The sequence below is a fragment of the Pristiophorus japonicus genome, chromosome X (assembly GCF_044704955.1).
Source record: "Pristiophorus japonicus isolate sPriJap1 chromosome X, sPriJap1.hap1, whole genome shotgun sequence".
In the NCBI taxonomy this organism is placed as follows: Eukaryota; Metazoa; Chordata; class Chondrichthyes; family Pristiophoridae; genus Pristiophorus; species Pristiophorus japonicus.
Window position 1 is genome coordinate 40,036,960 of NC_092010.1, and position 21,252 is coordinate 40,058,211.

At 54.2% G+C, this 21,252-nt stretch overlaps 1 protein-coding gene across 1 annotated transcript in view; it reads right to left on the minus strand.

The window, feature by feature from the left end:
- Nucleotides 1–21,252, minus strand: part of LOC139240886 (kinesin heavy chain-like) — an 89,532-nt gene that overhangs the window by 25,657 nt on the left and 42,623 nt on the right. The window contains exons 17-19 of the mRNA XM_070869391.1: nucleotides 19,771–19,831; nucleotides 13,601–13,672; nucleotides 6,304–6,408 (exon numbers count right to left, since the gene is read on the minus strand). Of these exons, the coding sequence (XP_070725492.1) occupies nucleotides 6,304–6,408; nucleotides 13,601–13,672; nucleotides 19,771–19,831 (238 nt within the window). The remainder of the gene's footprint in view (nucleotides 1–6,303; nucleotides 6,409–13,600; nucleotides 13,673–19,770; nucleotides 19,832–21,252) is intronic.

Consider the following 21,252-nt stretch of genomic DNA (forward strand, 5'->3'; position numbering starts at 1 on the left):
CACAGGGGATGATGGGTGAGTGGGACTGGGTGTGAGTTAGGACACGGGGTCAGCGAGCACAGGGGGTGATGGGTGAGCGGGACTCGGTGCGAGTTAGGACACGGGGGCAGCCGAGTTTTGGATCACCTCTAGTTTACGTCGGGTAGAATGTGGGAGGCCGGCCAGGAGTGCGTTGCAATAGTCAAGTCTGGAGGTAACGGGGGCACGGATGAGGGTTTCAGCAGCGGATGAGCTGAGGCAGGGGGCGGAGACGGGCGATGTTACGGAGGGTGGAAACAGGCGGGTTTGAGTTATGCTGCGGGATATGTGGCCGGAAGCTCATTTCAGGGTCAGATATAACACCGAGGTGGTGAACAGTCTGGTTCAGCCTCTGACAGGAGTTGGTGGTGAGAGAATGGATTTCATCACCCGAACACACAGCGTCAGTTCCCACGTGTACGCTGACGACACCCAGCGCTACCTCTCCACCACTTCTCTCCACCTCTCCATGGTCTCTAAATTGTCAGACTGCTTGTCCGACATCCAGTTCTGGAAGGGTAGAAATTTTCCCCAATTGAATATTGGGAAGACCGAAGCCATTGTTCTCGGTCCCTGCCACAAACTGCGTTCCCCAGCCCCCGACTCCCTCCCTCTCCCCAACTCCTGTCTGAGGCTGAACCAGACTGTTCACCACCTCGGTGTTATATCTGACCCTGAAATGAGCTTCCGGCCACATATCCCGCAGCATAACTAAACCCGCCTGTTTCCCCCCTCCGTAACATCGCCCGTCTCCGCCCCCTGCCTCAGCTCATCCGCTGCTGAAACCCTCATCCGTGCCCCCGTTACCTCCAGACTTGACTATTCCAACGCACTGCGCTCCTGGCCGGCCTCCCACATTCTACCCGACGTAAACTAGAGGTGATCCAAAACTCGGCTGCCCCCGTGTCCTAACTCGCACCGAGTCCTGCTCACCCATCACCCCCTGTGCTCATTGACCTACATTGGCTCCCGTTTAAGCAACACCTCAATTTCAAAATTCTCATCCTTGTTTTCAAATCCCTCCATGGCCTCCTCGCCCCCTCCCTATCTCTGTAACCTCCTCCAGCCCATACACCCCTCTCTATCTCTGTAACCTCCAGCCCCTACACCCCTCCCTATCTCTGTAACCTCCTCCAGCCCCTACACCCCTCCCTATCTCTGTAACCTCCTCCAGCCCCTACACCCCTCCCTATCTCTGTAACCCCCTCCAGCCCCTACACCCCTCCCTATCTTTGTAACCTCCTCCAGCCCCTACACCCCTCCCTATCCCTGTAACCCCCCTCTAGCCCCACAACCCCCCGAGATGTCTACACTCCTCTAATTCTGCCCTCCTGACCATCCCTGATTATAATCGCTCCACCATCGGTGGCCGTGCCTTCTGTTGCCTGGGCCCCAAGCTCTGGAACTCCCTCCCTAAACCTCTCCGCCTCTCGCTCCTCCTTTAAGACACTCCTTAAATTCGACCTCTGTGACCCAGCTTTTGGTCACCTGTCCTAACATCTCCTTATGCAGCTCGGGGTCAAATTTTTATTGATCACGCTCCTGTGAAGCGCCTTGGGACATTTTACTTCGTTAAAGGCCCGATATAAATGAAAGTTCTTGTTGAGGCCATTCAGCCCCTCGAGCCTGTTACATTAGGAACAGGAGGAGACCATTCAGCCCCTCGAGCCTGTTACATTAGGAACAGGAGGAGGCCGTTCAGCCCCTCGAGCCTGTTACATTAGGAACAGGAGGAGGCCATTCAGCCCCTCGAGCCTGTTACATTAGGAACAGGAGGAGGCCGTTCAGCCCCTCGAGCCTGTTACATTAGGAACAGGAGGAGGCCGTTCAGCCCCTCGAGCCTGTTACATTAGGAACAGGAGGAGGCCATTCAGCCCCTCGAGCCTGTTACATTAGGAACAGGAGGAGGCCGTTCAGCCCCTCGAGCCTGTTACATTAGGAACAGGAGGAGGTCATTCAGCCCCTCGAGCCTGTTACATTAGGAACAAGAGGAGGCTGTTCAGCCCCTCGAGCCTGTTACATTAGGAAGAGGAGGAGGCCATTCAACCCCTCGAGCCTGTTACATTAGGAACAGGAGGAGGCCATTCAGCCCCTCGAGCCTGTTACATTAGGAACAGGAGGAGGTCATTCAGCCCCTCGAGCCTGTTACATTAGGAACAGGAGGAGGCCATTCAGCCCCTCGAGCCTGTTACATTAGGAACAGGAGGAGGCCATTCAGCCCCTCGAGCCTGTTACATTAGGAACAGGAGGAGGCCGTTCAGCCCCTCGAGCCTGTTACATTAGGAACAGGAGGAGGCCATTCAGCCCCTCGAGCCTGTTACATTAGGAACAGGAGGAGGCCGTTCAGCCCCTCGAGCCTGTTACATTAGGAACAGGAGGAGGTCATTCAGCCCCTCGAGCCTGTTACATTAGGAACAAGAGGAGGCTGTTCAGCCCCTCGAGCCTGTTACATTAGGAAGAGGAGGAGGCCATTCAACCCCTCGAGCCTGTTACATTAGGAACAGGAGGAGGCCATTCAGCCCCTCGAGCCTGTTACATTAGGAACAGGAGGAGGTCATTCAGCCCCTCGAGCCTGTTACATTAGGAACAGGAGGAGGCCATTCAGCCCCTCTAGCCTGTTACATTAGGAACAGGAGGAGGCCGTTCAGCCCCTCGAGCCTGTTACATTAGGAACAGGAGGAGGCCCATTCAGCCCCTCGAGCCTGTTACATTAGGAACAGGAGGAGACCGTTCAGCCCCTCGAGCCTGTTACATTAGGAACAGGAGGAGGCCCATTCAGCCCCTCTAGCCTGTTACATTAGGAACAGGAGGAGGCCATTCAGCCCCTCGAGCCTGTTACATTAGGAACAGGAGGAGACCGTTCAGCCCCTCGAGCCTGTTACATTAGGAACAGGAGGAGGCCCATTCAGCCCCTCTAGCCTGTTACATTAGGAACAGGAGGAGGCCATTCAGCCCCTCGAGCCTGTTACATTAGGAACAAGAGGAGGCTGTTCAGCCCCTCGAGCCTGTTACATTAGGAAGAGGAGGAGGCCATTCAACCCCTCGAGCCTGTTACATTAGGAACAGGAGGAGGCCATTCAGCCCCTCGAGCCTGTTACATTGGGAACAGGAGGAGGCCATTCAACCCCTCGAGCCGGTTACATTAGGAACAGGAGGAGGCCATTCAACCCCTCGAGCCGGTTACATTAGAAACAGGAGGAGGCCGTTCAACCCCTCGAGCCAGTTACATTAGAAACAGGAGGAGGCCGTTCAACCCCTCGAGCCAGTTACATTAGGAACAGTTACATTAGATCATGGCCGAGCTCTACAACCAGCGTTGGCTCCCGTCACCAGACACACCCAGACCCTCCCTCTCCCTCCCTCACTCGTGCCCTGGCACCCTACCTTGTGCGTTGGCCGAATCCAGTGCTGGCTTTGCATGCAAAAATTCATCCTATAATCTAACAGTATCCGAGAGAGGTTGGTTCATCCTACCCTGTCAATAACCATCCTGCCATTTGGGTGCGGCCTATGCAAACCTCAAGACATCTCGAAAACAACAAACAATATAACCGAAAATATATCCAAACTTTTGAGACAGCAGTTAACAAGATTAATTAAACAGCCCTTTCATCAAAACAGTCTGGAACTAGACATGGGGATCCACTGGGGTTGAACTGATGATGAGGGGAACACAATGGTGGGGGTAGACTAGGCTGTGGGTGATGGTGGGTGAGGAGGATGAGTTGGGGACATTAGGAGAAAGGCCTTTATTGAGGTTTACAATTGATGCACCTGTGCGTAAGCTCACAAGTTCGTAGAGCTGTTCCGGCAGAGGCGAGGGTCCCCAATGGAGTGCTCGCTATGCGGGAGTCCTCCCGTTATTTATTGGGGAACTTGGCCTGGAGGGTGGTGCACGGGGCAGTCCCCTGCAATCGGTTTTTAAGTCGGTTCACGGACTCCCGGGCCGCCTGCAATTTCTGCGGTCTGGAGGAGTCCGTGTTCCACGTGTGTGTTCGGTGTGTGAGGTTGCAGCCCCTCTTCCAATATTTGAAGGGGCTGCTCCTCAAATTCTGGCTGCACTTCAGTCCCACACCTGATCTTTGGGCACCCTGTGCGGAGGGGAGCGGGCAGGTCCGAGGGCCTCCTCGTAGGACTGCTCCTGGGCCTGGCCAAGGGGGGCCATCAGCCGGTCCAGGCAGCGGGCGGTCGAGGGGGTCGTTCAGCCCGACTGCCTGCCTCTCTTCCGCGGTTACATCTGAGCCAGGGTGTCCCTGGAGATGGAGCACGCGGTGTCCACCGGTACGCTCGCGGCCTTCCGCGAGAGGTGGGCGCCGGAGGGACTGGAGTGCATCATCACCCCCGGGAACAGAATTATAATTTGATTTGTTAATTCGTTGGTTCTAGTACCCCTTTAATGAGGGGGGGCACTTGATTTATAGTTTCGCACTAAAATAGTTGTAGAGCTGTTGAATTGGGAGGGGCTTACCCAGTCACATGATGTTCACAAGACTCAATAAAACCCCAGCCAGTTGGGTCTCGGTCATCCATGGGGCAGGTGGTTGGAGAGTCAGGTGGATGAACTGGTAATATGTAATGTGATTGTTCAACCTTTTGCTAATAAACCAACTAGTTCTTAATCGCAATGTGTTGCTATTAATTCTTAAGCAAAGAACCCATGAAGCAAAATGCATTTCATGGTTGGAGTACAAGAGTAACGAAGTCTTACTGATATCGTGCACGATTTTGCTGTGACCACACCTGGAGTACTGCGCGCAGTTTGGGTCTCCTTATCTAAGGAAGGATCTACTTGCCTTCGACGCAGTGCAACGAAGGTTCACCAGACTGATTCCTGGGATGGGGGGATTGTCCGATGAGGAGAGATTGAGCAGACTGGGCCGATATTCTCTGGAGTTTAGAAGAATGAGAGGTGATCTCATTGAAACAGACCAGATTCTGAGGGGGATTGACAGGGTAGATGCAGGGAGGATGTTTCCCCCCCCCCCCCCCCCCCCCCCCGGGCTGGGGAGTCTAGAACCAGGGGTCACAGTCTCAGGATAAGGGGTCAGCCATTTAGGACTGAGATGAGGAGGAATTTCTTCACTCAGAGGGAGGTGAATCTTTGGAATTCTCTGCCCCAGAGGGCTGTGGAGGCTCAGTCGTTGAGTATATTCAAGGCTGAGATCGGTAGATATTTGGATACTAAGGAAATCGAGGGATCGGGCGGGAAAGTGGAGTTGAGGTCGAAGATCAGCCGTGATCGTATTGAATGGCGGAGCAGGCTCGAGGGGCCGAATGGCCGACTCCTGCTCCTGTTTCTTGTGTTCTGATGAGAATGGCAGGTGGAACGAGGCAGGAGGATGGGATGATAGGTGCAGGAGTTGGGAGGTAAGGCGGGTGAGTCAGATGGAAATTAAACAGTGAGCGAGAGAATAGACTGGATACATTTGGGGAGAAGGTACATCAAAGCACACCTATCAAAGCACCAGATCCCCCAGACTGGCCAATCAGATACATCACACCGCTGAAACAACAAATTATTTCAACTTCAGATTATGTCGTTTCTAGTGAAGTGAATGAAGAGTATACACAGGAACAGGAGGGGACCAATTCAGCCCCCACCCCCCCGAGCCTGTCACATTAGGAACAGGAGGAGGCCATTCAGCCCCTCGAGCCTGTTACATTAGGAACAGGAGGGGTCCGTTCAGCCCCTCGAGCCTGTTACATTAGGAACAGGAGGAGACCATTCAGCCCCTCGAGCCTGTTACATTAGGAACAGGAGGAGGCCATTCAGCCCCTCGAGCCTGTTACATTAGGAACAGGAGGAGGCCATTCAGCCCCTCGAGCCTGTTACATTAGGAACAGGAGGAGGCCATTCAGCCCCTCGAGCCCGTTACATTAGGAACAGGAGGAGACCATTCAGCCCCTCGAGCCTGTTACATTAGGAACAGGAGGAGACCATTCAGCCCCTCGAGCCTGTTACATTAGGAACAGGAGGAGGCCCATTCAGCCCCTCGAGCCTGTTACATTAGGAACAGGAGGAGGCCATTCAGCCCCTCGAGCCTGTTACATTAGGAACAGGAGGAGGCCCATTCAGCCCCTCGAGCCTGTTACATTAGGAACAGGAGGGGGTCATTCAGCCAGCGTCACAATTTGTTTGGTCAGCCTGGGGAAATATGACCTCAGTTTTATTTTTCATTCTCCGCGCACCCCAACAATTTAGTCACCCGGTCGAACTCGGAGCGATGGGTAACCCCTCATCGCCCCCCCTCCCCCCACCCCAAACCACCTTCAGCTGACACATACCTGTTTGTGAACCTTTGTAAGCTGATCCAGGTTGTTCTCAAGAAAGGATATTTTTTGCTTCTGAGAAATGCACCCTCCACTGTCATCTGGTTCCAAGTCTGTACTCTGGGGAGAAACACACACACACACACACACACCCAAGATCAGAGAACTCTCAGAAGTCTGTCCGATTCTTGTCAGACTGCTTGTCCGACATCCAGTTCTGGATGAGCAGAAATCTTTTCCCAATCAAGTATTGGGAAGACCGAAGCCATTGTATTTGGTCCCCGCCACAAACTGCGTTCCCTAACCACTGACTCCCTCCCTCTCCCCAACTCCTGTCTGAGGCTGAACCAGACGGTTCACAACCTGGGCGTCATATCTGACCCTGAAATGAGCTTCCGGCCACATACCCGCAGCATAACTAAACCCGCCTGTTTCCACCCTCCGTAACATCGCCCGTCTCCGCCCCCTGCCTCAGCTCATCCGCTGCTGAAACCCTCATCCGTGCCTTTTGTTACCTCCAGAATTGACTATTCCAACGCACTCCTGGCCGGCCTCCCACATTCTACCCGACGTAAACTAGAGGTGATCCAAAACTCGGCTGCCCCGTGTCCTAACTCACACCCAGTCCCACTCACCCATCACCCCCTGTGCTCACTGACCCAGTGTCCTAACTCACACCCAGTCCCACTCACCCATCACCCCCTGTGCTCCCTGACCCAGTGTCCTAACTCGCACCGAGTCCCACTCACCCATCACCCCCTGTGCTCCCTGACCCAGTGTCCTAACTCGCACCCAGTCCCGCTCACCCATCACCCCCTGTGCTCACTGACCCCCGTGTCCTAACTCACACCCAGTCCCACTCACCCATCACCCCCTGTGCTCACTGACCCAGTGTCCTAACTCGCACCGAGTCCCACTCACCTATCACCCCCTGTGCTCACTGACCCGTGTCCTAACTCACACCGAGTCCCACTCACCCATCACCCCCTGTGCTCACTGACCCCGTGTCCTAACTCACACCCAGTCCCACTCACCCATCACCCCCTGTGCTCACTGACCCCGTGTCCTAACTCGCACCGAGTCCCGCTCACCCATCACCCCCTGTGCTCACTGACCCCGTGTCCTAACTCACACCCAGTCCCACTCACCCATCACTCCCTGTGCTCACTGCCCCGTGTCCTAACTCGCACCGAGTCCCGCTCACCCATCACCCCCTGTGCTCGCTGCCCCCGTGTCCTAACTCACACCGAGTCCCACTCACCCATCACCCCCTGTGCTCACTGACCCCGTGTCCTAACTCGCACCGAGTCCCGCTCACCCATCACCCCCTGTGCTCACTGACCCCGTGTCCTAACTCACACCCAGTCCCACTCACCCATCACCCCCTGTGCTCACTGACCCCGTGTCCTAACTCGCACCGAGTCCCGCTCATCCATCACCCCCTGTGCTCACTGACCCCGTGTCCTAACTCACACCCAGTCCCACTCACCCATCACCCCCTGTGCTCACTGACCCCGTGTCCTAACTCACACCGAGTCCCACTCACCCATCACCCCCTGTGCTCACTGACTCCGAGTCCTAACTCACACCCAGTCCCGCTCACCCATCACCCCCTGTGCTCACTGACCCCGTGTCCTAACTCACACCCAGTCCCACTCACCCATCACCCCCTGTGCTCACTGACCCCGTGTCCTAACTCACACCCAGTCCCACTCACCCATCACCCCCTGTGCTCACTGCCCCCGTGTCCTAACTCACACCGAGTCCCACTCACCCATCACCCCCTGTGCTCACTGACCCCGTGTCCTAACTCACACCGAGTCCCACTCACCCATCACCCCCTGTGCTCACTGACCCCGTGTCCTAACTCGCACCGAGTCCCGCTCACCCATCACCCCCTGTGCTCACTGACCCCGTGTCCTAACTCACACCCAGTCCCACTCACCCATCACCCCCTGTGCTCACTGACCCCGTGTCCTAACTCGCACCGAGTCCCGCTCACCCATCACCCCCTGTGCTCACTGACCCCGTGTCCTAACTCACACCCAGTCCCACTCACCCATCACCCCCTGTGCTCACTGACCCCGTGTCCTAACTCACACCGAGTCCCACTCACCCATCACCCCCTGTGCTCACTGACTCCGTGTCCTAACTCACACCCAGTCCCGCTCACCCATCACCCCCTGTGCTCACTGACCCCGTGTCCTAACTCACACCCAGTCCCACTCACCCATCACCCCCTGTGCTCACTGACCCCGTGTCCTAACTCACACCGAGTCCCACTCACCCATCACCCCCTGTGCTCACTGACCCCGTGTCCTAACTCACACCCAGTCCCACTCACCCATCACCCCCTGTGCTCACTGACCCCGTGTCCTAACTCACACCCAGTCCCACTCACCCATCACCCCTTGTGCTCACTGACCCCGTGTCCTAACTCACACCCAGTCCCACTCACCCATCACCCCCTGTGCTCACTGCCCCCGTGTCCTAACTCACACCCAGTCCCACTCACCCATCACCCCCTGTGCTCACTGCCCCCGTGTCCTAACTCACACCCAGTCCCACTCACCCATCACCCCCTGTGCTCACTGACCTACATTGGCTCCCGGTTAAGCAATGCCTCGATTTCAAAATTCTCATCCTTCGTTTACAAATCCCTCTATGGCCTCCTCGCCCCTCCCTATCTCTGTAACCCGCTCCAGCCCCACAACTCCCCCCCCCCCCACCCCGAGATGTCTGCACTCCTCTAATTCTGCCCTCCTGACCATCCCTGATTATAATCGCTCCACCATCGGTGGCCGTGCCTTCTGTTGCCTGGGCCCCAAGCTCTGGAACTCCCTCCCTAAACCTCTCCGCCTCTCTCTCCTCCTTCAAAATGCTCATAAAACGTCCCTCTTTCCTGCCCTAATTTCTACTTTGTACGGCTCGCTGTCAAATTGTTATTTGAAGCGCCTTGGAACGTTGTTGATTCGGAAACATGTCGATGAGCAGAGAGACCTTGGTGACCATCGACACAAATCTTTAAAAAATGGCAGGGCACGTTGGCTTTAAAAAAGCATATAAGTTACTTACTCAGGTTTATAAATAGAGGCAGAGAATATAACAACTTACATTTATATAGCATCTTTAACGTAGTAAAACGTCGCAATGCGCTTCACTGGAGCGATTCTCAAACAAAATCTGACATTGAGCCACATTTTAGGGGATATTAGGACACTGACCAAAAGCTTGGTCCAAGAGGTCGATTTTAAGGAGTGTCTTACAGGAGGAGAGGTAGAGAGGCGGAGAGGTTTAGGGAGGGAGTTCCAGAGCTTGGGGCCCAGGCAACAGAAGGCACGGCCACCGATGGTGGAGCGATTATAATCAGGGATGGTCAGGAGGGCAGAATTAGAGGAGTGCAGAGATCTCGGGGGGTTGTGGGGCTGGAGGGGGTTACAGAGATAGGGAGGGGGTGTAGGGGCTGGAGAAGGTTACAGAGATAGGGAGGGGTGTAGGGGCTGGAGGAGGTTACAGAGATAGGGAGGGGTGTAGGGGCTGGAGAAGGTTACAGAGATAGGGAGGGGTGTAGGGGCTGGAGGAGGTTACAGAGATAGGGAGGGGTGTAGGGGCTGGAGAAGGTTACAGAGATAGGGAGGGGTGTAGCGGCTGGAGGAGGTTACAGAGATAGGGAGGGGTGTAGGGGCTGGAGAAGGTTACAGAGATAGGGAGGGGTGTAGGGGCTGGAGGAGGTTACAGAGATAGGGAGGGGTGTAGGGGCTGGAGGGGGTTACAGAGATAGGGAAGAGTGTAGGGGCTGGAGGAGGTTACAGAGATAGGGAGGAGTGTAGGGGCTGGAGGAGGTTACAGAGATAGGGAAGAGTGTAGGGGCTGGAGGGGGTTACAGAGATAGGGAGGGGTGTAGGGGCTGGAGGGGGTTACAGAGATAGGGAGGAGTGTAGGGGCTGGAGGAGGTTACAGAGACAGGGAAGAGTGTAGGGGCTGGAGGAGGTTACAGAGACAGGGAAGAGTGTAGGGGCTGGAGGGGGTTACAGAGATAGGGAGGGGTGTAGGGGCTGGAGGGGGTTACAGAGATAGGGAGGAGTGTAGGGGCTGGAGGAGGTTACAGAGACAGGGAAGAGTGTAGGGGCTGGAGGAGGTTACACAGATAGGGAGGGGTGTAGGGGCTGGAGGGAGTTACAGAGATAGGGAGGAGTGTAGGGGCTGGAGGAGGTTACAGAGATAGGGAGGGGTGTAGGGGCTGGAGGAGATTACAGAGATAGGGAGGGGTGTAGGGGCTGGAGGAGATTACAGAGATAGGGAGGGGTGTAGGGGCTGGAGGAGATTACAGAGCTAGGGAGGGGCAAGGAGGTCATGGAGGGATTTCAAAACCAGGATGAGAATTTTGAAATCGAGGCGTTGCTTTATGTAGGTCAGTGAGCACAGGGGGTGATGGGTGAGTGGGACTCGGTGCGAGTTAGGACACGGGGGCAGTGAGCACAGGGGATGATGGGTGAGTGGGACTCGGTGCGAGTTAGGACACGGGGCAGTGAGCACAGGGGGTGATGGGTGAGTGGGACTGGGTGTGAGTCAGGACACGGGGCAGTGAGCACAGGGGATGATGGGTGAGTGGGACTCGGTGCGAGTTAGGACACGGGTCAGTGAGCACAGGGGGTGATGGGTGAGTGGGACTCGGTGCGAGTTAGGACACGGGGGCAGTGAGCACAGGGGATGATGGGTGAGTGGGACTTGGTGCGAGTTAGGACACGGGTCAGTGAGCACAGGGGGTGATGGGTGAGTGGGACTCGTTGCGAGTTAGGACACGGGGGCAGTGAGCACAGGGGGTGATGGGTGAGCGGGACTCGGTGTGAGTTAGGACACGGGGGCAGCCGAGTTTTGGATCACCTCTAATTTACGTCGGGTAGAATGTGGGAGGCCAGCCAGGAGTGCGTTGGAATAGTCAAGTCTGGAGGTAACGGGGGCACGGATGAGGGTTTCAGCAGCGGATGAGCTGAGGCAGGGGGCGGAGACGGGCGATGTTACGGAGGGGGAAGTAGGCGGTCTTGGTGCTGGGGGAGGATATGTGGCCGGAAGCTCATCTCAGGGTCAAATACGACATCATGGTAGGGAACAGTGTGGTTCAGCCTCAGATAGTTGTAGGGCCGAGAACCTGCCAAGTCACCAGTTTGAGGTCAGCTGGAAACATAGGAAATAGGAGCAGGAGTAGGCCATTCGGCCCTTCGAGCCTGCACCACCATTCAATATGATCATGGCTGATCATTCACCTCAGTACCCCATTCCTGCTTTCTCTCCATACCCGCTGATCCCTTTAGCTGTAAGGGCCACATCTAACTCCCTTTTTAATATATCTGTGGAGTATTGTGGATAATTCTGGGCACCACACTGAGGTGTATAAAATGATGAGGGGCGTGGATAGAATGGATAGGAAGGACTTGTTTCTCTTGGCAGAGGGGTCAACAACCAGGGGGCACAGATTGAAAGTAATTGGGGGGAGGTTTAGAGGGGATTTGAGGGGAAATGACTTCACCCAGAGGGTGGTGGGGGTCTGGGGCGGAACTCACGGCCTGAAAGGGTGGTAGAGGCAGAAACCCTCACCACATTTGGATGTGCACTTGAAGTACTGTAACCCACAGGGCTACGGACCGAGAGCTGGAAAGTGGGATTAGGCTGGGTAGCTCTTGGTCGGCCGGCATGGACACGATGGGCCCAAATGGCCTCCTTCTGTGTCGTAATTTTTTCTATCATTCAGGGCAGATGCCAAGTCGGTGGACAGGGTACAGAGGAGGTTTGCCAGGATGTGAGCAGGGACAAGGAGCAATGATTTACCCCGGCCAATGGGTCAGTTACCAGAGGTCACAGATGCAAAATCACGAAAGATCTGGAAGGGAGATGACGAGAGATGTTTACACGAGGAGAGCTGTGGTCAGGAACACTCTCCCGAGAAGCTGGTGCAAACTGATTCCATCAAAGGGGAGTTGGACAGGTTTTAAAAATTTATTCTCAGAATGTGGGTGTCGCTGGCAAGGCCGGCATTTATTGCCCATCCCTAATTGCCCCTTGAGAAGGTGGTGGTGAGCCGCCTTCTTGAACCGCTGCAGTCCGTGTGGTGAAGGTGCTCCCACAGTGCTGTTAGGGAGGGAGTTCCAGGATTGTGACCCAGCGACGATATATTTCCAACTCAGCATTGGTGCGTGTGTGTGTGACTTACAAAGCAAGACTTGCGTTCATATAATGTCTTTCATGACTACCGGACATCTCAAAAGCGCTTTGCAGCGAATGAAGTACTTTTGGAGTGTAGTCACTGTTGTAATGTGGGAAACGTGGCAGCCAATTTGGGCACAGCAAGCTCCCACACACAGCAATGTGATATTCTGTTACTCTGCTCGTTTTCGAAATAGTGCCCGTGGGATCATTTACGTCCACCTGAGAGGGCAGATGAGGCCTCGGTTTAAGGTCTCATCCGAAAGACGGCCCCTCCGACAGTGTGACACTCCCTCAGTGCCGCACTCCCTCAGTACCGCCCCTCCGACAGTGCGGCGCTCCCTCAGTACTGCCCCTCCAACAGTGCGGCACTCCCTCAGTACCGCCCCTCCGACAGTGCGGCGCTCCCTCAGTACTGCCCCTCCGACAGTGCGGCGCTCCCTCAGTACCGCCCCTCCGACAGTGCGGCGCTCCCTCAGTACCGCCCCTCCGACAGTGCGGCGCTCCCTCAGTACCGCCCCTCCGACAGTGCGGCGCTCCCTCAGTACTGCCCCTCCGACAGTGCGGCGCTCCCTCAGTACCGCCCCTCCGACAGTGAGGCGCTCCCTCAGTAGCGCCCCTCCGACAGTGCGGCGCTCCCTCAGTACCGCCCCTCCGACAGTGCGGCGCTCCCTCAGTACTGCCCCTCCGACAGTGCGGCGCTCCCTCAGTACCGCCCCTCCGACAGTGCGGCGCTCCCTCAGTACTGCCCCTCCGACAGTGCGGCGCTCCCTCAGTACTGCCCCTCCGACAGTGCCACGCTCCCTCAGTACCGCCCCTCCGACAGTGCGGCGCTCCCTCAGTACTGCACTGGGAGTGTCAGCCTAGATTTATGTGCTGAAGTTCCTGGAGTGGGACTTGAACCCACAACCTTTTGACTCAGGGGCGAGGGTGCTACCCACTGAGCCACAGCTGACACGAGGAGGGGGTCACTGCAGGTGGTGGTGTTCCAAGCGGGACTGAGGACAGAGCACCCCCTGTCCTGTCATAAACAAAACATGGGGTCACAACGAGGAATGGATGGACGTACAACCAGGCATCATGTAACTTTGCTCCAGTCGGACCAACTTACTTTTCTGACCCGTGTCGTGAGGTCTTGAACAAAAAGTTTCCGTAGGTTATGAAGAGTCTGGAGTTCTCGTGCCTGCGGGAGAGAGGGACAAAGCGAGTAAATTGCAGCAGTGGGGGACACTTTGCCGAGGTTCCGCAAACTTAACGGAACAAATCGCACAATCCCGAGTCCGTTAGTCCCCTCTTCGGAGGAGACACCCTTGGGGCAGACATTTCGGCCTCCCGGGTCGGTACGCAGAGTGTACGCAGTGTGAACGCAGAGTGTACGCAGTGTGTACGCAGTGTGTACGCAGAGTGTACGCACCCGGGAAGACATCGCAAAAGCCAGTTTTCAGAGCACAATGGCGCATGTGCTGAAAACCGGCTTTTCTGATCTGTCAAGCTCGAACTCGACAGATCATCCACCTCTTGGGAGCAAGGACATTTGCAAGGGCAAGATTGCGGTATTTACATAACACTCCCAGGGCAGGTACAGGGGGTTAGATACAGAATAAAGCTCCTTCTACACTGTCCCCATCAAACACTCCCAGGGCAGGTACATGGGGTTAGATACAGAGTAAAGCTCCCTCTACACTGTCCCATCAAACACTCCCAGGGCAGGTACAGCACGGGGTTAGATACAGAGTAAAGCTCCCTCTACACTGTCCCCATCAAACACTCCCAGGGCAAGTACAGGGGGTTTGATACAGAGTAAAGCTCCCTCTACACTGTCCCCATCAAACACTCCCAGGGCAGGTACAGGGGGTTTGATACAGAGTAAAGCTCCCTCTACACTGTCCCCATCAAACACTCCCAGGGCAGGGACAGGGGGTTAGATACAGAGTAAAGCTGCCTCTACACTGTCCCATCAAACACTCCCAGGGCAGGTACAGGGGGTTTGATACAGAGTAAAGCTGCCTCTACACTGTCTCCATCAAACACTCCCAGGGCAGGTACAGGGGGTTAGATGCAGAGTAAAGCTCCCTCTACACTGTCTCCATCAAACACTCCCAGGGCAGGTACAGGGGGTTAGATACAGAGTAAAGCTCCCTCTACACTGTCCTCATCAAACACTCCCAGGGCAGGTACAGGGGGTTAGATACAGAGTAAAGCTCCCTCTACACTGTCCCATCAAACACTCCCAGGACAGGTACAGGGGGTTAGATACAGAGTAAAGCTGCCTCTACACTGTCTCCATCAAACACTCCCAGGGCAGGTACAGGGGGTTAGATACAGAGTAAAGCTCCCTCTACACTGTCTCCATCAAACACTCCCAGGGCAGGTACATGGGGTTAGATACAGAGTAAAGCTCCCTCTACACTGTCTCCATCAAACACTCCCAGGGCAGGTACAGGGGGTTAGATACAGAGTAAAGCTCCCTCTACACTGTCTCCATCAAACACTCCCAGGACAGGTACAGGGGGTTAGATACAGAGTAAAGCTCCCTCTACACTGTCCCATCAAACACTCCCAGGGCAGGTACAGGGGGTTAGATACAGAGTAAAGCTCCCTCTACACTGTCCCATCAAACACTCCCAGGGCAGGTACAGGGGGTTAGATACAGAGTAAAGCTCCCTCTACACTGTCCCATCAAACACTCCCAGGGCAGGTACAGGGGGTTAGATACAGAGTAAAGCTCCCTCTACACTGTCCCATCAAACACTCCCAGGACAGGTACAGGGGGTTTGATACAGAGTAAAGCTCCCACTACACTGTCCCCATCAAACACTCCCAGGACAGGTACAGGGGGTTTGATACAGAGTAAAGCTCCCTCTACACTGTCCCCATCAAACACTCCCAGGACAGGTACAGGGGGTTTGATACAGAGTAAAGCTCCCTCTACACTGTCCCCATCAAACACTCCCAGGGCAGGTACAGGGGGTTAGATACAGAGTAAAGCTCCCTCTACACTGTCCTCATCAAACACTCCCAGGGCAGGTACAGGGGGTTAGATACAGAGTAAAGCTGCCTCTACACTGTCCCATCAAACACTCCCAGGGCAGGTACAGGGGGTTAGATACAGAGTAAAGCTGCCTCTACACTGTCTCCATCAAACACTCCCAGGGCAGGTACAGGGGGTTAGATATTGAGTAAAGCTCCCTCTACACTGTCTCCATCAAACACTCCCAGGGCAGGTACAGGGGGTTAGATACAGAGTAAAGCTGCCTCTACACTGTCTCCATCAAACACTCCCAGGGCAGGTACAGGGGGTTAGATACAGAGTAAAGCTCCTTCTACACTGTCCCCATCAAACACTCCCAGGGCAGGTACATGGGGTTAGATACAGAGTAAAGCTCCCTCTACACTGTCCCCATCAAACACTCCCAGGGCAGGTACATGGGGTTAGATACAGAGTAAAGCTCCCTCTACACTGTCCCATCAAACACTCCCAGGGCAGGTACAGGGGGTTAGATACAGAGTAAAGCTCCCTCTACACTGTCTCCATCAAACACTCCCAGGACAGGTACAGGGGGTTAGATACAGAGTAAAGCTCCCTCTACACTGTCCCATCAAACACTCCCAGGGCAGGTACAGGGGGTTAGATACAGAGTAAAGCTCCCTCTACACTGTCCCATCAAACACTCCCAGGGCAGGTACAGGGGGTTAGATACAGAGTAAAGCTCCCTCTACACTGTCCCATCAAACACTCCCAGGGCAGGTACAGGGGGTTAGATACAGAGTAAAGCTCCCTCTACACTGTCCCATCAAACACTCCCAGGGCAGGTACAGGGGGTTAGATACAGAGTAAAGCTCCCTCTACACTGTCCCCATCAAACACTCCCAGGACAGGTACAGGGGGTTTGATACAGAGTAAAGCTCCCTCTACACTGTCCCATCAAACACTCCCAGGACAGGTACAGGGGGTTTGATACAGAGTAAAGCTCCCTCTACACTGTCCCATCAAACACTCCCAGGACAGGTACAGGGGGTTTGATACAGAGTGAAGCTCCCTCTACACTGTCCCCATCAAACACTCCCAGGACAGGTACAGGGGGTTTGATACAGAGTAAAGCTCCCTCTACACTGTCCCCATCAAACACTCCCAGGACAGGTACAGGGGGTTTGATACAGAGTAAAGCTCCCTCTACACTGTCCCCATCAAACACTCCCAGGGCAGGTACAGGGGGTAAGATATAGAGTAAAGCTCCCTCTACACTGTCCCATCAAACACTCCCAGGGCAGGTACAGGGGGTTAGATACAGAGTAAAGCTCCCTCTACACTGTCCATCAAACACTCCCAGGGCAGGTACAGGGGGTTAGATACAGAGTAAAGCTCGCTCTACACTGTCCCATCAAACACTCCCAGGGCAGGTACAGGGGTTAGATACAGAGTAAAGCTCCCTCTACACTGTCCCATCAAACACTCCCAGGGCAGGTACAGGGGGTTAGATACAGAGTAAAGCTCCCTCTACACTGTCCCATCAAACACTCCCAGGGCAGGTACAGGGGGTTAGATACAGAGTAAAGCTCCCTCTACACTGTCCCATCAAACACTCCCAGGGCAGGTACAGGGGGTTAGATACAGAGTAAAGCTCCCTCTACACTGTCCCATCAAACACTCCCAGGGCAGGTACAGCACGGGTGAGATACAGAGTAAAGCTCCCTCTACACTGTCCCATCAAACACTCCCAGGGCAAGTACAGGGGGTTAGATACAGAGTAAAGCTCCCTCTACACTGTCCCATCAAACACTCCCAGGGCAGGTACAGGGGGTTAGATACAGAGTAAAGCTCCCTCTACACTGTCCCATCAAACACTCCCAGGGCAGGTACAGGGGGTTAGATACAGAGTAAAGCTCCCTCTACACTGTCCCATCACACACTCCCAGGGCAGGTACAGGGGGTTAGATACAGAGTAAAGCTCCCTCTACACTGTCTCATCAAACATTCCCAGGGCAGGTACAGGGGGTTAGATACAGAGTAAAGCTCCCTCTACACTGTCCCATCAAACACTCCCAGGGCAGGTACAGGGGGTTAGATACAGAGTAAAGCTCCCTCTACACTGTCCCATCAAACACTCCCACGGCAGGTACAGCACGGGGTTAGATACAGAGTAAAGCTCCCTCTACACTGTCCCATCAAACACTCCCAGGGCATGTACAGGGGGTTAGATACAGAGTAAAGCTCCCTCTACATTGTCCCATCACACACTCCCAGGGCAGGTACAGGGGGTTAGATACAGAGTAAAGCTCCCTCTACACTGTCTCATCAAACACTCCCAGGGCAGGTACAGGGGGTTAGATACAGAGTAAAGCTCCCTCTACACTGTCCCATCAAACACTCCCAGGGCAGGTACAGGGGGTTAGATACAGAGTAAAGCTCCCTCTACACTGTCCCATCAAACACTCCCAGGGCAGGTACAGCACGGGGTTAGATACAGAGTAAAGCTCCCTCTACACTGTCCCATCAAACACTCCCAGGGCAGGTACAGGGGGTTAGATACAGAGTAAAGCTCCCTCTACACTGTCCCATCAAACACTCCCAGGGCAGGTACAGGGGGGTAGATACAGAGTAAAGCTCCCTCTACACTGTCTCATCAAACACTCCCAGGGCAGGTACAGGGGGTTAGATACAGAGTAAAGCTCCCTCTACACTGTCCCATCAAACACTCCCAGGGCAGGTACAGCACGGGGTTAGATACAGAGTAAAGCTCCCTCTACACTGTCCCATCAAACACTCCCAGGGCAGGTACAGGGGGTTAGATACAGAGTAAAGCTCCCTCTACACTGTCTCATCAAACACTCCCAGGACAGGTACAGGGGGTTAGATACAGAGTAAAGCTCCCTCTACACTGTCCCCATCAAACACTCCCAGGACAGGTACAGCACGGGGTTAGATACAGAGTAAAGCTCCCTCTACACTGTCCCATCAAACACTCCCAGGGCAGGTACAGGGGGTTAGATACAGAGTAAAGCTCCCTCTACACTGCCCCATCAAACACTCCCAGGGCAGGTACAGGGGGTTAGATACAGAGTAAAGCTCCCTCTACACTGTCCCATCAAACACTCCCAGGGCAGGTACAGGGGGTTAGATACAGAGTAAAGCTCCCTCTACACTGCCCCATCAAACACTCCCAGGGCAGGTACAGGGGGTTAGATACAGAGTAAAGCTCCCTCTACACTGTCGCATCAAACATTCCCAGGACAGGTACAGGGGTTAGATACAGAGTAAAGCTCCCTCTACACTGTCCCATCAAACACTCCCGGGGCAGGTACAGGGGGTTAGATACAGAGTAAAGCTCCCTCTACACTGTCCCATCAAACACTCCCAGGGCAGGTACAGGGGGTTAGATACAGAGTAAAGCTCCCTCTACACTGTCCCATCAAACACTCCCGGGGCAGGTACAGGGGGTTAGATACAGAGTAAAGCTCCCTCTGCACTGTCCCATCAAACACTCCCACGGCAGGTACAGCACGGGGTTAGATACAGAGTAAAGCTCCCTCTACACTGTCCCATCAAACACTCCCAGGGCATGTACAGGGGGTTAGATACAGAGTAAAGCTCCCTCTACACTGTCCCATCACACACTCCCAGGGCAGGTACAGGGGGTTAGATACAGAGTAAAGCTCCCTCTACACTGTCTCATCAAACACTCCCAGGGCAGGTACAGGGGGTTAGATACAGAGTAAAGCTCCCTCTACACTGTCCCATCAAACACTCCCAGGGCAGGTACAGGGGGTTAGATACAGAGTAAAGCTCCCTCTACACTGTCCCATCAAACACTCCCAGGGCAGGTACAGCACGGGGTTAGATACAGAGTAAAGCTCCCTCTACACTGTCCCATCAAACACTCCCAGGGCAGGTACAGGGGGTTAGATACAGAGTAAAGCTCCCTCTACACTGTCCCATCAAACACTCCCAGGGCAGGTACAGGGGGGTAGATACAGAGTAAAGCTCCCTCTACACTGTCTCATCAAACACTCCCAGGGCAGGTACAGGGGGTTAGATACAGAGTAAAGCTCCCTCTACACTGTCCCATCAAACACTCCCAGGGCAGGTACAGGGGGTTAGATACAGAGTAAAGCTCCCTCTACACTGTCCCATCAAACACTCCCGGGGCAGGGACAGGGGGTTAGATACAGAGTAAAGCTCCCTCTACACTGTCCCATCAAACACTCCTTGTTTAATGGGTCTATGGACACTACAGTTGCTCCTTCCGTCTCCCACAGCACCGCCGCTTCACGACTACTTACGACAGTCTCTTCAAGTCCTTTAAGATCCTGTTTGGATTGTTCGTGTTTCTCGTGGAGAAATCTGCAGGAAACAATCAAAGGGTCCCGTGAGAGGCATTGCCGTCACTGCCTCGAACTGGCCTCCTGAAAACCAGCAGAGCACATTGGGCCGAAAACTGCCGACTCGCGTGGTCCGCACGAAGTGGGCAGGGACCCGACGAGGCCTGGCAAAAGCCCGTTCTCCCGGGGGGGGGGGGGAGGGGGGGGGGGAGTGGGGGGGTGTGCCATGCGCACGCGCCAAGAACCAGGAGAAAGACATCCGCGCAGGAGAGATCGGGCTATTTGCCCAACTCATGCCCAACGAATGTCCTTCAAACTCTTACGCCTGGGAGTCCCTGGCCCAAAGACCAGTCCGCCCTAAGTGGAGGAAGTGCATCCGGGAGGGTGCTGAGCACCTCGAGTCTCGTCGCCGAGAGCATGCAGAAACCAAGCGCAGGCAGCGGAAGGAGCGTGCGGCAAACCAGTCCCACCCTCCCCTTCCCTCAACGTCTATCTGTCCCACCTGTGACAGGGACTGTGGTTCCCATCTTGGACTGTTCAGTCACCTGAGGACTTGTTATGTATGTAAACATTGCAACTGTGTAAGACTTGCCACCAGAGGGCGCAACTGTTGGAGGCCCAAAGGTGACCTGCACATCGCGTGCAAGGGAGTATGAAAGATGGTCTGCCATGCTACTTAGGCACTCTGGAGTTGTATTAAAGAGACTAAGGTCACATCAGTGTTAACTCACAGTACTCAGTCTTGTGGCATTCTTGCATACTTAACAGAACTCATTTTAAGAGTGGAAGCAAGTCTTCCTCGATTCCAAGGGACTGCCTGTGATGATGATGACTTTCAAAACATAGAAAAATGTAATTTAATCAATCATTTTTACACTTAAAAAAACCCTGTCCATTAAGGCAAGTTTATTTTTAACTCTATTAAAAGATATTAAAAAAATATATATTCTTTACTAAAACATTTAATTTCAATTAATTTTAAAATATGTGAGGTGTTTTTTTTTATTTATAGTGCTGTGTTTGGGTGTTTTGGAAGAGTTATTCTCATTGATAGTGATAGGTCCTTACTACACAGTATAAATGCACAGGAGGCCCGTGCTTGAGAGAAGGTCAGTCTGTGACCTGTCCTTTATTCCTTAGCACTCAAGTGATGAAGGTGGGTGGAGCTTCCCCTTCTGTATCTGAAGGCCCAGATTAGGAGTGTGTCCCACCTAGTGGTCAGTGTTCTCACAGTGTACAACTTAGATCAGATTATACATGGGTTACAATGCTGGTTGAATACATGACAGATAGTAATGGAAGGTTCATACAAACCACTCCCATTTTTATCAATGAGAATACTGCCTGGTGATTGGTGGTCCAGACCCACATGATCCCCGCAAATGTGTTGGTATGTCAAAGACATCTCCCCACTGTGCAGCAAGGAAAGGGAATACCATTAAA